Source organism: Papio anubis, chromosome 15, assembly GCF_008728515.1.
Source record: "Papio anubis isolate 15944 chromosome 15, Panubis1.0, whole genome shotgun sequence".
Lineage (NCBI taxonomy): Eukaryota > Metazoa > Chordata > Mammalia > Primates > Cercopithecidae > Papio > Papio anubis.
Genome location: NC_044990.1, coordinates 72,944,812 through 72,961,179, shown reverse-complemented (window position 1 = coordinate 72,961,179; position 16,368 = coordinate 72,944,812). Strand labels below are relative to the sequence as shown.

The 16,368-nt window shown below is 40.6% G+C and overlaps 1 protein-coding gene across 3 annotated transcripts in view; it reads left to right on the top strand.

Annotated features, from left to right (window-relative positions):
• Positions 1–16,368, top strand: part of DCT (dopachrome tautomerase) — a 110,895-nt gene that overhangs the window by 83,606 nt on the left and 10,921 nt on the right. For all 3 annotated transcript variants that reach the window (XM_017951349.3, XM_017951353.3, XM_017951350.3), the window contains 3 exons: positions 637–803; positions 4,247–4,426; positions 6,193–6,328. In XM_017951349.3, the coding sequence (XP_017806838.2) occupies positions 637–803; positions 4,247–4,426; positions 6,193–6,328 (483 nt within the window). The remainder of the gene's footprint in view (positions 1–636; positions 804–4,246; positions 4,427–6,192; positions 6,329–16,368) is intronic.

Below are 16,368 nucleotides of genomic sequence, written 5' to 3'. Positions count from 1 at the left end.
CCGTGTAGCTGGGACTACAGGTGCCCGCCACCGCGCCCGGCTAGTTTTTTTTTTTTGTATTTTTAGTAGAGACGGGGTTTCACCTTGTTCGCCAGGATGGTCTCGATCGCCTGACCTCGTGATCCGCCCGTCTCGGCCTCCCAAAGTGCTGGGATTACAGGCTTGAGCCACCGCGCCCGGCCTATGTAACTCTCTTTCTATGTATTCATTGTTTCTTTTTCTTTTTTCTTCTTTTCTTTAGATCCCACGTGTAAGTGAGATCATACAGCGTTTTCCTTTCTGTGTCTGGCTTATTTCACTTGGCATAATGTCTTCTAGATTCATCTGTGTTGTTGCAAATGGCAGGATCTCCTTTTAAAAGGCTGAATAATATTCCATTGTATACAGTATATATATGTATATTACATATATAATATACACACACTGATTATATATATAAAATATATAATATGTATTTTGTGTATATATAATATACACACACTGATTTATGTCACAGTTTCTTCATTCATTTATCCATCTGGTACTCTTAGTCTTGGTAGACATTTGGTTGAGATACATATCAGTCTTTGCCTTGTATGCTTTCTTGTTGTATCTGATGGCATGGATTAAATGACTAGGCCTGCCCTTTGCTTTTAGCGACTCATTGGCAATGAGTCTTTTGCTTTGCCCTACTGGAACTTTGCCACTGGGAGGAACGAGTGTGATGTGTGTACAGACCAGCTGTTTGGAGCAGCGAGACCAGACGATCCGACTCTGATTAGTCAGAACTCAAGATTCTCCAGCTGGGAAACTGTCTGTGATAGGTAATGGCTCCTATACCTGCAATGGTGTCCAGAGATAGTCTCTTCTGATGTCTGAGACATGGAGAAGTCACTTTATAGTTCTGTTTCTTAGGCATGTGGTATCCTATTTACATGTTTCTGAAAACAGTTTTCCTATGGGAGGTGGGATTTCAAAAATTCTAAGCTCTTTAATTAAAAGAATAGATATATCAAAATCACATTTGTGAATTGATTATGCTTAGTGGTCATTCATTTTGAAATCAGGTTTGTTTTATCAGGTTAGTGCAAATGTAATTGCGGTTTTTGCCTTTAGAAGTAACAGCAAAAACTGCAATTACTTTTACACCAACCTAATCAAATTAAGAGTAGTTCTTGCATTCAGTCAACATTTGCTAAGCACCACCGTATCCTACGTGATGTAGTTACTGCCGAGAATACAAAGATGAGTGAAATAAAATCTCCCTTTTGAATATTGTCTTGTATTAATAAAGATAGATTTCTTGTAAGTAAATTACAATTGAGTGTGAGAAGCACTGTAACAGATGTATACACAAAGACAAGAAGAGAGTCTGGGCAAGTCCCAAAGAGGCAGAGATGGTGGTTCTGAGAAGGGAAGGGGCACAGGCCTTAGTCAGGTGTAGAGGAGGTGGGGGAGTGTGGGAGGGCAGTGGGTGGGTCCTTGGTAGAGGGAACATCGTGCGTGAAGTTAGATAATTCTCTGGAAACAGCCTGATATGGCTGAGCCATGGGATGCTGGTGAGTTGAGGAGGACAGGGGCTTGGGGACAGCCAGGGAAGGATGGTCTCTGACATGCTAAAGACTTCACACACAGGTCAGTGGCCTGGCCTGCAGCCCATGAAGAGTTCTGTCCTCAAAGACTCCTTGAATTTGTTTCTCTGTCCTGGAACACATTTCAGCAAAAAATTTCCCAAGAGGCTCCTCACCTTCCTTTATTCATTTTTTCCCTCCAAAATCCATGTCCCCCTCCCCCTGCGCCTCTTTATTTTGAAATGGGGTCTTACTCTGTCACCAGGCTGGAGTGCAGTGGTGTGATCTCGGCTCACTGCAACCTCTGACTCGATTCTCCTGCCTCAGCCTCCTGAGTAGCTGGGATTACAGATTTGTGCCACGACGCCTGGCTAATATTTGTATTTTTAGTAGAGATGGGGTTTCACCATGTTGGCCAGGATGGTCTCGATCACCTGACCTCATGATCCGCCCGCCTCAGCCTCCCAAAGTGCTGGGATTACAGGCCTGAGCCACCACGTCTGGCTTCAGAATCCCTGTGTTTTAAACCCCACTGCTCTACTTTCCTCCCAGGTCCTTAGACTGCTCCAGGGCACAGAGCTCAGGCTTCCCCTGCCCCCAGGCTTCACTGCCAACACCCTGAGCCTGGGCAGGTATGCGTTTTGAGGGGCCCATGCCCAGCTAGCAGGGACTTCGTCTTCCACATCCTGTGCTTCTCCTCCGGTGCTCAGAACAGTGCTCCACGAGAAGGGACATCATCAGTGCTCTTTCCGTGACTGAGCTTAATTCCATCAAGCGCTATTTCCCACTGTACCTTGGGATAGTAGAGGATGGTACGTGAACAGAGATTTCTGTCATCAAGCAAATTTACAGAAGGCTGAGTTTAAAAGGTTTTTAAATTTTTAGAATGTCTTCAAGCCTTCCATAGATAAATGTGTTATGCTTTTTCAAGAGGAGCCTAACCTTACCTGACCCTGGAGCTCTTACTTCACGGGGCATCCCATTGGAATCCACTTTGGGAACTGCTGCCCGGGAGCCCTTGGAGACCTTTCTTAGCTTAGGGTTTAGGTCCTGGCCTCTTTCATTCCTGTGGATGTGCTGATTCTGTTCTCACATACTCAGTCCTACCCCTAATCATGAAAACCCTCACAATAACATCTTTAAATTTTTATCTCTACCAGTGAAATAATGGTCTGCCCTTTGGGAGACCAAGGTGTGAGGATTGCTTGAGGCCAAGACTTCGAGACAAGCCTGGGCAATGTAGTGAAACCCTGCCTCTACAAAAAGTTTAAAAAGTTAGCCCATCTGGGCACGGTGGCTCACGCCTATAATCTCAGCACTTTGGGAGGCTGAGGCGGGAGGAACATCTGAGGTCAGGAGTTTGAGACCAGCCTGACCAACATGGTGAAACCCTGTCTCTACTTAAAATACATAAATTAGCTGGGCATGGTGGTATGAGCCTGTAGTCCCAGCTACTCAGGAGGCTGAGGCAGGAGAATTGCTTGAACTCAGGAGGCGGAGGTTGCAGTGCGCCATTGCACTCCAGCCTGGGCTACAGAGTGAGACGCCGTCTCAAAAAAACAAAAATAAAACACAAAAATGGGCCAGTTGTGGTGATGTGCACCTGTAGTCCCAGCTACTAGGAAGGCTGAGGCGGGGGGATTGCTTGATCCCAGGAGTTCAAGGCTGCAGTCAGCTGTGATAGTGCCACTGCACTCTAGCCTGTACAACAGAGTGAGACCCTATCTCTAAATAAAAAAAGAAAAAAATAAATAGAAAGAAACACTATTCTGATGGTGGAATCCAGGCCACAGCAGGCATGTAGGATATAATGTCTTATGGACATGGGACCTTCTCAGTCCGTGCCGAGCACATAACTATTGATACTCTACTACCTTGGAACATTTTCCAACACAACGTTTCTTCTAGTGTCTCCCCTTTGTGTACTTTCATCTGCTTTTACTCTGACCTCCCCTGTTTGCCTTCAATTTGCCTAAAATACTTTCGTAACTTTACATGTCACATCTGCCAAAACTAGCTTAGCTCAACATAATATGAACCATCCTATTCTCCCTTCAGTTACTGAAGATTCAAATGCACACAATAGGAGTCATTTTGCCTTGTAAACCCTTCACTGTCTTTCCAACAGAATGGTAATGATTATTCATATTTATACCCATGTCCATATTTTGTGCATCTCCGTTTTTGGAATTTCTCAACCCATAATGGCTTTCAGGTATAGTACTTTTTACCACATATTGTTAACTCTGGTAAAGTAATTGTAATAAAATTTTACCATGATTGTGCCCCTGATTGGTTTTCTTGGCACAAATTTATAATACCATCCACAAGTTAAGACATATTACTTTTTGTTTTTGGTTTCGTTTTGTTTTTCTTCTTCAGACAGGGTCTCACTCTGTCACCAAGGCTGGAGGGCAGTGACATGATCTCTGCTACTGCAGCCTCCGTCTCCTGGGTTCAAGCGATTCTCCTGCCTCAGCCTCCTGAGTAGTTGGGGCAACAGGCACACGCTACCACGCCCAGCTAATTTTTGTATTTTTAGTAGAGTCGAGGCTTTGCCATATTGACCAAATTGGTCTCGAACTCCTGGCCTCACGGGATCCACCTGCTTTAGCCTCCCAAAGAACTAGGATTACAGACGTGAGCCGTCGCACCCAGCCAAGACATATTATTTTAAATCTTATTACAAATCTTAGCTTGGATGACTACAACCACCGGGTCACCTTGTGCAATGGAACCTATGAAGGTTTGCTGAGAAGAAATCAAATGGGAAGAAATAGTGTGAAATTGCCAACCTTCAAAAACATACGAGATTGCCTGTCTCTCCGGAAGTTTGACAATCCTCCCTTCTTCCAGAACTCTACCTTCAGTTTCAGGTGGGTGCTCTGAGCGCGGCTGGACCTGCGTGTACAGTACAGGTTTTCATGCATCTGGTTGTGATGAACTGGAAGGAAACCCAGGTTTTGGGGGTTGACTATGAAGCTAAGTGATGAAGAGAGGCTTAGTAAGAGAAGTTAGCAAGGGATTGGTGTGAGGAAAGTCTTTACCCATCTACTATGACTGACAATGTGGTTTTAATGCGTTCTAACTTAGCTGTTGAAAACCACCTTTTGTATTTCTAATTGCTGTACATCAATAGGTCCAGTCTTCGGAACCAGGGTATTTCATTAAATATAGTGTTTTCTCGATGCCCATACTCTTTCTCTTTTCTTTCTTAGTTTTTAAAATGTTGATATTAGAAATTTATCAGCCATACACCTTAATAGTGGGGTCTGAGATCTCAGAGGAGTATCGCAGACTAAATTCAACTCAAATCATAGCACAGCAATGACATTACAATACTTAACATTTAAAGACCACTATTAATCTTCCACCACACGTTGGGCATGGTGCTCATGCCTGTAATCCTACTGCTTTGGGAGACCAATGAGGGAGGACTGCTTGAGTCCAGGAGTTTGAGACCACCTGGGCAACACAGCAAGACCTTGTCTCTACAAAAAATTAAAAAGCAGCCAGGTGTGGTGGTATGTACCTGTAGAGGCGGGCCCAGAATTTAAGCACATCTCAAAATCACTAAAGAAAAACACATTTCATGCCCTGCTCCCAGAGTTTCTGATTCAGTAGGTGTAGGCTATGTCTTAGCAATTTGCATTTCTAAGCAAATCCCAAACAATGCTAGTTAAGGTGTTCTGAGCACTGCATTTTGAGAACAACTCCCCTAACTCAAACATATAGGAAATGCAATCTATTTTAATAGCACTTTTGTCACAATGAAAAATTAATTCATCCTCCTTTTCAAAACAGCCTTAAATGTTATCCTTCCCCCACCTTTGAATTACTCTGAAGGTTGTGTCCAACCCCAACAGACTCTGAGCCATGCTACACTTAGCAGAACCTCTACATGTGAGTTCAGCCTACCCTGCCCTGGTCCCATACAAGTTGTCTTCTTTAAACACAGTTAAGAAACAGAGAGAATCCAGTTTTGGAGAAGATCTTTCATCTATCTACCACCCCCTTTTTGGACCCATCTTTGTTTAAAATCTTATTTATAAATGTATTTCTTATAATTCTTAAAGTCTTTTTATGGTGGTAGAATTTTTTTTTTCTTTTTTGTAGAGCCAGGGTCTTGCTGTGTCACCCAGGGTAGAGTGCAGTGGCACAATCATGGCTAACTGTAACCTCAAACTCCTGGGCTCAAGTGATCCTCCTACCTCAGCCTACTGAGTAGCTGGACCTTCAGTCAAGCTGAAGGTCTATTTGGTTGAGAAATATAAATATCAGATTAAATGTTAAATAAAATATTGATCGCAATCATGTGCTGGGCATGGTACTGAACCCTGGCAATAAATATCTGAAGAAAACACAGAACCTGCTCTCCAAAGGTATGAGAGACAGGTATGAAGGTTGTCACACAGTACACAAAAGAGATATAATTCAGAAATAGCATTGTTTAGGAGTTCTCTCCCCTTACAGAGGATTATCGTTAAAGTTTGGGGCTAATTCTTGGTGAATTTGTTATGACAGAGCTTCCCATACACCTACCCAATCTCAAATTAGAAAACTATCATCTAGGCTGAAAACGACAAAAAAGATACCTTTATCAGTCTTTGTCTGTTGTCACTGATGTACTTGTTTCTCCCAGGAATGCCTTGGAAGGGTTTGATAAAGCCGATGGGACTCTGGATTCTCAAGTGATGAGCCTTCATAATTTGGTTCATTCCTTCTTGAACGGGACAAATGCTTTGCCACATTCAGCTGCCAATGATCCCATTTTTGTGGTATGTCGAAGACTCAGAATGCATGAAAAGTTTCTAGATAACATGTCAGATTTACTTTTCTCCATACAATTAAGATTTGGCGGTGTTTTATTCTCTGCTGAACAACGTGGTGTGTGCAAATGTAAATTAATTTCCATCTATACCATAGAGATGGTTAGGTGGCATTTGAAGGCCCTACTCAGAACCCATGCTTCAGGGATGGTTCAGTTTTGGATGATCTTAGACAAGAGTTTATAATTCCACTGGTGAATTCATAAGTTAGCATAATAATCAATGATTTTTCATTGGCTAAATGAGTGTTGTTGAGGTCCATTAGTCCACACAAACCACCTTCAATGTGTTACCTGTAGGAAAGAGAGGTTCTATTAGCCAGAAAAGGGGAGGAGAATGGAGAGGGCATGCTGGACATTTAAACCTCCTATGCCAACTTGAGTGAGCTTTACTTGAGAAAGAAGAAAAGCAGCCCCTGATATCCAAGAGCTGGCCTGGTGCTATCAACCAGGTGTTGATGTCCCCCGTTGGACATAAACAATCTCGTAGAACATCGATGGCAGACAAGGCCACTCTGTGCCCATGATGGATCAGGACAAAAATAAGACAACTCCATAACCGTGTCTGAGCACAGACAAATTACGAACATTGTCCAAGTCACAAGATGCATGACATCCCCTTTCCTGGCTATTATAAGCAAAAAATGACAAATGCCTTCATTGACGGCATTAATACAAAAACTCACATTTGAGGCAATTTAATTTGTTAATCGATTCATGCCTCTGACGTGTAATAATACAGACAGTAAACAGGATTGCTGTTGACTGTGCGGGAGCCTCACCATTGTTTAAATTTCAGTGTGATGAACTCCTTTGGTATATCAGTTAATTTCTGTCTCACTTTAAAACAAAAGAAGAAAACTGCCAGGCATGGTGGCTCATGACTGTAATCTCAGTACCTTGGGAGGCTGAGGAGTTCGAGACCAGCCTGGGCAACATTGTGAGACCTTTTCTCTACCAAAAAACTTTATAAATTAGCTGGACATGGTAGCATGCACCTGTGGTCCCAGCTACTTGGGAGGCTGTGGTGGGAGGATCACTTGAGCCTGGGAGGTTGAGGCTGCAGTGAGTCATGATCGTGCCACTGCACCCCAGCCTGGGCAACAGGGTGAGACCCTGTTTCAAAAACAAAAACAAACTGAATAAAACTTGACAATAACATTGTAAATTTTACATTTCTGAACTTTTTTAGTGTTTTTGTTTGTTTTTTGAGACGGAATCTTGCTCCATTGCCCAGGCTGGAGTGCAGCGGTGCTATCTCAGCTCACTGCAACCTCTGCCTCCCGGGTTCAAGTGATTCTTCTGCCTCAGCCTCCCAAGTAGTTGGGACTACAGGTGCACGCTACCATGCCTGGTTAATTTTTGTATATTTACTGGAGACAAGGTTTCACCATATTGGCCAGGCTGGTCTCGAACTCCTGACCTCCTGATCTGCCTGCCTCAGCCTCCCAAAGTGCTGGGATTACAGGTATGAGCCACCGGGCCGAGCCTTTAGTTTTTAGAATATGTTCATCCCCTGGTGAACTTTTCTAAGACAAACAAAATGAGGAAGAACGAGTCAGGACCACACTGTTCAGCTGCCCTAGTCAATGCTCTCCAGTCTGTGACCTCTAGGAACACAGTGTAGTTGAATACATTGGTCTGTTACTCCTTGCAGGGAGAGAACGGAGGACTGTGGAGAGTCTCAGCCAGTGGGTGCTGGAAAAGATAGAAAGGATTTGGGCTTGTGCCAGGTGGTTTGGGGAGGACTTTTGGAAGCCCTGCTCTGAATCGGATGTTGTCAGGAAGCAGGGGTAAGCTTCCTGATTCGATGATTGGGTGTCTTGTTAGAGTAATTATATGTGTATATGGGGCAGACTAGACTGAGGTTAAAGCCATAGTTGGTAAAACAGCAGCATATGCTCACATTAGCTGGGAAAGGGGATGTCATGCCTCTTGTGTCTTGGACAATGTTCATAATTTGTCTGTGCTCAGACATTATGGGGTTTTCTTGTTTTTGTCCTGATCCGTCATGGTTACTATGTGAGGACACAGCTAGAAGGCTCAGGAAGAGCATCTTCACCAGGAACCAAATCAGCTGGCACCTTGGTCTCAGACCTCCTGGTCTCTACAACTGTGGCATATAAATTTTTGTTGCTTAAGCCATCCAATCTGTGGTCTTTCATTATGGCAGCTTGAGCAGACTAAGACACGTTGCTAAGATTAACATTAAGGCAAGGAAAAATCTGGAAAAAAAACAGAGAGTCTTTGGATACCATACAGTCTGAATAACAATATAAACTCAAAATATAATATATTCAGAGTGGCCTTGTCTGCTGTCGATATTCTATGAAATTGTTAATGTCTGATAGGGGGACATCAAGGCCTCGTGGATAGTGCCAGGCCAGCTCTTGAATGTCAGGGACTGCTTTTCTAAGTACAGGTCACTCAAGTTGTCGTAAGAGATTTAGACAACATAAACATTCTTGTTTCGGTAGCCAATCCCTAACAGTGCTTCTGCTTTACAGATACTAAACTCACCATCGTCTATTTTAACCCTGTCTGTGTGTCTTCTGAGTTGCATGTCTTGAATAGATAGTTTTGGAGCAATTCCAAGAAGAAATTTCACCTCTTCTCCTTTCTTATTTTGCAAGTATTTTGAGTTTATATTGTTATTCAGTTAGATTGTATGGAATCCAGAGACTCTCTGGTTTTTTTTTCCAGAATTTTCCTTGCCTTAATGTTAATCTTAGCAATGTGTCTTAGTCTGCTCAGGCTGCCATAACGAAAGACCACAGAGTGGATGGCTTAAGCAACAGAAATTTATATCCCACAGTTCTAGAGGCCAGGAGGTCTGAGACCGAGGTGCCAGCTGATTTGGTTCCTGGTGAAGACGCTCTTCCTGAGCCTTCTAGCTGCGTCCTCACATAGTGGTGGGAGAGGGAGCATAAACTCTCTGATGCCTCTTTTTACGATAATACTAATCCAGGGCCCTACTGTTCTGACCTCATTAAACCTTAATGACCTCTTTCTAGGCTCTATCTCCAAATACAGTCACATTGTAGGTTAGGGCTTCAACATATGGATTTTGGGGGAACACAATTCAGTCTGTATATAGCATTTATAATGCATCGTCAAACCATCAGTTTATAGAAGTTTGTTTTTCTTTTTTTTTTCTTTTTGAGATGGAGTCTCTGTTGCCCAGGCTGGAATGCAGTGGTGCGATTTTGGCCCACTGCAACCTCCGCCTCCTGGGTTCAAGTGATTCTCCTGCCTCAGCCTCCTGAGTAGCTAGCATTACAGGCACGTGCCACTGCACCTGGCTAGTTTATGTATTCTGAGTAGAGACAAGGTTTCACCATGTTAGCCAGGCTGGTCTTGAACTCCTGACCTCAAGTGATCCTCTGGCCTCGGCCTCTCAAAGTGCTGAGATTATAGGCGTGAGCCACCACGCCCAGCTGGAAGTTTGTTTTTCTAGACTTTTGGGAGGCTTCATGACTGATTACAAGTCAATCAGTTTTACTTGATACAGACCAGGGCAATCTTGGGAATGTAATTGAACCACATGGAGCTTCTGCTTCCCACTCTGCAACGTGTGGGTCTCGACCCGATCTGGCGGTGAAAATGTCCTCAGTGAAGTGACTCTTAGTAGATTAGGACAATAGGAAACCGGTCTAGAGCCTGTCAAGTACAATACAAATGTTATCATAAAAATAATAACATGCTTTATAATGGTCAGAATTAGAGAACCATATGTTAGGTTTAGATTTTCAAACCTTAATTAAGATTTCTTATCTTGTTCTCCAAAGCAGACAGTCATGCCCTAAGACGTTTTACTAATAAGCACAACGTCAGAAGTATTTCACAGGTGATTATTATTGTTACTCAACCCAGGTACAAAAAGAGGAGCTATGAAGAGGGAGAGTGAAGGTATAGCTTTCAGTGACTCTAAGCTTGCCTGATGGGTGTGAAGTAGCTTTCTGGGGCTCCTAGAGAGGTTAAAGCATAGTCAGGTGAGCTTCAAGAAATCTTGAGACGGAATTAGTTGGTAGAGTTGTTCTTTCCTTTGAAAAAATGTTTCTTTCCTCATATTTGCATAGTAGCAATAAATGAAAGGGTTGTCAGAAGTCTGAATTAATGGTCTAACAAGGTGGGGGCTTATTTAACAAGATGGGGGATTATCTGTGATGCCGCCACAGCGATCTTTGCTTTTCTCTAGAATGCCCGCCTTGTTCGATGATTCTAACTTGATGGTTCAGATCATTATTTTCTGGCTATCGTCTCAGCCATAGCTTATGCCAAGCATTTCTGGTGTCTGCTTTCTCAGCCATACATCCGTACATCTATTTATCTATACTATACGTCTCTAAGTATTTATTAAAGCATACATTGTCAACTGTACAATTTATACACACAATTCATATTCATAAGGAAAAATGTCACAGTACTCCTTATCCAATACTCCAATATGTTATAAGTAGAACAGCAGAATCCTCTGATAAATTAAGGATTATACCCCAACTCTTTCTCTCCTATTAAAAGTGATGCTAGTAATTTGATTTTCTGCATCCCAAGTCTCCAGGATTGCTAAACCTTATCTCCTTCTTTTGAACAAGCCCACTAAGTGGATGGAAATTGGCAACATTTTTCTGTAAATAGCCAGATAGCAAATATTTTGGGCTTTGGAGCCAGATGTTCTCTGTTGTAACTACTGAATTCTGCCCCTGTAGCATGAAATCAGCCATAGATCATGCATAAACAAATGAATGTGGTGTTGCAATGAAACTTTATTTACAAAAATAGGTTGTAGGCTCTGTTAGGCCTTCAGGCTTTAATTTATCAACCTGTGGTGTAAAGGATTCACTGCTCTTCTTTGTATTAGTTTGTAGTAAGGATAGTAGGAATCTCTCTCTCCCTCCCTCTCTCTCTCTCTCTTTTTAAGAGACAGTCTCTCTCTGTTGCCAGGCTGAAATGCAGTGGCCTGATCATAGCTCACTGGAGCCTCGAACTTCTGGGCTCAAGTGATCCTCCTGCCTCAGCCTCCCAAGAAGCTAGGACTATAGCCACGTACCACCATGCCCAGCTTTTTTTTTTTTTTTTTTACTTTTTATTTTTGTAGAGATGAGGTCTTACTATGTTGCCTAGGCTGGTCTCAGAACTCCTAGCCTCAAGCAATCCTCCCACCTTGGCCTCCTAAAGCACTGGGTGAGCCACCATAGCTGGCCTGTAGTAGGGATATCCCTTTAGTCATATTTCTCCTTCTGCTTTAGGGTGGAAGCTCACATTGTAACTTAATGGATGAGAAATCCCGTGACTTAACATGGTTCAGAGATATAAGACATTTAATCATCTTTGTCTTTGTTGCTTTTAATGTACTTAATGTTAAAATTTTATTTTCTTTAGTAGTATGTGTAATATACAAATAAGCAAAAAGCCACAGCCTTTCGTTAAAGGCATAGAATGAATAATGTTTTGGCACTAGTTCCAGAACTCACAGTTACTTCAGGCTATTTTCAAAGAGTTTTATGCTGAAGCCAATTCAGCTTTAAATGATTTTTCACATATTGAGATCCAGGTTAAAGCATTTCAGTTAACAGAGTTATAGCTTCTGGAATTTCAAATTCACGAGGCAATTCATGCAAATATATTGCACATGACATTTATTAAAATTATTTTTTGTGAAATCTCTTCAAGCAATAGAGCTACAAAATTGTATGTGATCACAATAATGAGAAAAGAAGGCAGAACATTAAAGTGCAGGAAAAACTCCAAAGCAATCTCTAGTAATTCTTAAGGTAATTGAGGCAAATGCACACATTTATCATGGAAAATAAGATTAGGCCAGAGAAATGCTAAGTGCTGTCTTCAATATTAAATTTAGATATAATCCAGAAAAGCAAAAAAAAAAAAAAAAAAGGAAACCAACAGACTTAAAGTTATTTAAATGCCAAGAAAGAAACTATGTTACATAGTGGTAATTTCCTTCCAATTCCTAAAGATACTATTCTTAAGAGTATACTTGGATGTTATCCTTTTAGAAAGTATATTTGGTGAGTTCTAAGTTCCTTCAATTCCTCATTGACTGGGGGGGTCCATAGGTTCCATGATAAATACTAAACAGCTCATGCCTGTTTTCCACCTTGTACATTGACATTCTAAATGGAATACAACATACAATAGTCTTATTACTCATCAGTGTGTAAAATAGGTTCATTAATTTAGAAATATGCAGCAGGAGAAAATGAATTTCTAAAGCACACATAGCTGATGGACTACCCTAAGTTAACCCTGTAAGAGCCTTTCTGAGTCTGCTGTTCTAGGCTACAACAAAGTTAGTGAAATCAAAAGCTCACAATTACAGGTATAAACAATTCTGTGTTAGAGTGAGTTTAGTTGAAATGTAAAAAAAGGATAGGTGTATCAGTCTGTTTTCATGCTGCTGATAAAGACATACCTGAGGCAGAGTAATTTATAGAGAAAAAGTGGTTTAATGGGCTTACAGTTCCACGTGGCTGGGGAGGCCTCACGATCATGGTGGAAGGCGAAAGGCACATCTTACATGGTAGCAGACGAGGGAGAACTTGTGCAGGAAAACTCTGATTTGTAAAACCATCAGTTCTCATGAGACGTATTCACTGTCATGAGAACAGCATGAGAAAGACCCACCCCCATGATTCAGTTACATCCCAGTGGGTCCCTCCCACAACGTGTGGGAACTCTGGGAGCTATAATTAAAGATGAGATTTGGGTGGGGACACAGCCAAGCCATATCAATAGGGCATTGCTTTTTTCTTCCCAAGAGTGAAGCATTTAAAGATATATCCATTTTGCTTTACTTTAAATAAGAAAAATCGTAATTAGACTAATATTTTAAAAAATTAAAATAACACTGTTTTATGTGAAATTTTTATTTTTAGTGGTTTTATGATTTTTATATTATTTATAATTACAGAAATGTTGGTGAAAAAAGTTTTTAAATGCCTGTAATTCCATCTCAATGTTTTTGCTTATTTCTTTTCATCTTCTCATATGTTTTATGCAGTTGCAATTATAATCATCCCTCAATATCTTGAGGGGATTAGTTCTAGGTACCATTAGTTTGGTACCCCACCATGGGTACCAAAATCTGTGGCTACTGAAGTCCCTTATATAAAATGGCATAACATTTGCATATAAGGTACACACATCCTTCTGTATACTCTAAATCATGTCTGGATTACTTATACAGAGGACCATCTGTATAAGGCACCTATTACATATGATATCCCATTATCACTTAATTTATTTAGTTTTTAGGTCATTGCATGGTTTTCTAAATTTTTTCATCTTAAAATCTTAGCGCACATAGAAGTTTCAAAATATAAAATGTATAAAATGAAGTCCATATTATCACTACCACCTTCCTGCAAACAATACCATTTTTTTTCTAATTTTCCAGATATATTTTATAAATACACAAATATGTTTATATATTTATCCACATGGTAGCATATTATAGACCCCTGTGTACCTTTGCCTTCCCCCCACTTTTTAAAAAAAAACTTATTCCAAATCATTTCAGTTCCAAAGGGCGTTCTTATTCTTTTTTTTGTATAGCTGTATAGTATTCTGTTACATGGATTTATCCTGAAATGTATTATTTTAATTTTAAATTTAAGATTTTAAACTATTTTCTATGGATGGACATTTAGGTGATTTCTAATCTTTTACTTTACAATGCTACAACAAATGTCCTTGAACATGTAAGCTAAGTAAACAATAGAATCCCTGGCTTAAAGGGTAAAAAAATGCATTTGAAATTTGATAAATGTTACAGAATTGCCTCTAGAAGGTTGGACAATATTCCCTCTTAATACCTGTGTTTCACCTGTGTGTCAGAGCCACAGTTCCCCCATCATTCCCTCTCATTATGCTCTTTGTCCCTGTGTCATCACGCTTTTTCATCTTTGTCAACCTGATAGGCAAAAGGGCATTTTAGCAAGTTTTAATTTGCATTTCTCTTCTTATAAGTGAAGGCCAGGCCAGACGCAGCAGCTCACACCTGTAATCCCAGCACTTTGGGAGGCCAAGGCAGGTAGATAACCTCAGGTCAGGAGTTCAAGACCAGCCTGGCCAACATAGTGAAACCTTGTCTCCACTAAAAATACAAAAATTAGCCGGGTGTGGTGTTGGGCACCTGTAGTCCCAGCTACTTGGGAGGCAGAGGCAGGAGAATCACTTGAACCCAGGAGGTGGAAGTTGCAGTGAGCCAAGATCGTGCATTGCACTCCAGCCTGGGTGACAAGAGCAAAACTCTGTTTTTTTTTTTTTTTTTAAAAAAAGTGAAGTCCAGCATCTTTTCAGACATTCAAAAAAAAAAAAAAAAAAAAATCAATTTGCACCTCCTTTTCTGTGATCTATCTGTTCATAACTTTTGTTTGTGATCATGACTTCTGGAAAAAGAAAAAAATTACTCTAAAGATCCAAAAAAGTCAGAATTAGTGAAAGTAATTTGTTCTCTGTGTGAGTAACAAAATACAACATTCTCTTTTAATATTTTATTTTCCTGGAAAACCTAATAATCTGGTCATGTAAAGTTGTATTTTGTAGGTTTTATTAGTTTATGGGAAAAGAATGTGATCACTGAAAACATATTCAACCTCTAGAACAGTACCTGACACTTAGTTCTGTACATTTTTGTGAGGACAGTGTCTTATTATTGTAAATCTATTCTGTGACAGCTCCTATGTGAGATGTCATGCAAAGCCCACCTCTTAAATGAACAAATCCGTATATAGTAAACTACTCTTCTTGTTTTAAACACAGGGAAAATAAAGTTTAGAGAGGCTAAGAAATGTGTCAAGGTCACACCAACCAGTTAAGTGGCTGAGCAGAGATTTATAAGAAAAGTTTCCTATTAAAAAATCTCCCCGTGTTCAATCTTTCAACTACCATTTTGCCTTTTGTCAGTTTAGACAATTCTTAACTCAATCTTCTCACAATTGCATTCATTGTAGCTGAGGATATTAAGTCCCATTAGGTCATATTAATAGGAATTAACATGAATTGGTGAAGGGCAGATCTGAATAATTTTGCACGGCTTTTGAAATGATAGAGTCATTGCTTTTATTGTGAGCATGTATTTATGCTTTTTAAATGTCACATTTACTTATTTAATAGTAGTTTTTAAATAGCAGGTACACAGTTACTACCTCCTAAGTAGCATAACATCTTGATGAGTTTTGTAAGAGCTGAGGTATCAGAGAGGGTGGCTGGACCCCTCTCTGGTTCCCCAGGGTGGCAGGATTTCTATGGGCTAGGCTGGGGGCTGGCTTGTTTTCTTTAATCTTACAGGTGGTAAATGTTACCTGAATGGGTTCTCTTCAACTCTAGACTTTATAAGGATAAATGCATACTCTATTGAGAAGAACTAAACCTATGAATTACATCCAATTCATTCTTGATAAAGTATGAATATAATGACAAACCACAACTTACATACAAATCTAATATAGTTCTAGCATTGAGTTGAGTTCCTCTCTCCTAGAGTTTTCATGATTAGGTAGCCAAGAATGGCCTGAGAGGTAGCTTAGTCTCTATCTAGAATCTCTTCTAGCATCACCTTGGTTCTGTTTCTCCAACCTGTAGTGTCAGCTTATATGCATGTGGAGCTGGTCACTTCTTTTAAAGTTGAGTTAGCAGAATCTTCCTGTAGTCCTCTGCATCTATTCAGAGTTCAATTCTTGAAGAACAAGCTTTTTTTCCTAAAGGGTTTAGAATTGGCATTTCTAATTCTCTTGATTTTTTTTTTGTATGCATGCTGTTAGAGCTTGTATACAATGTATATTGTGTACATTTTTACACACATATCGTATACAAGGCTATTATACAAGTCTATGTGGGAGGATGTGTTCCCAATACAACTCCTCCAAAATACCTGAGAAATACTTTCTGTTTTGCCTGCTCAGGGTGCTATAAAAGAATGGATAGGGAGATATAGGGAGAGAAAATTTTAGCACCATCCTTGCTGCG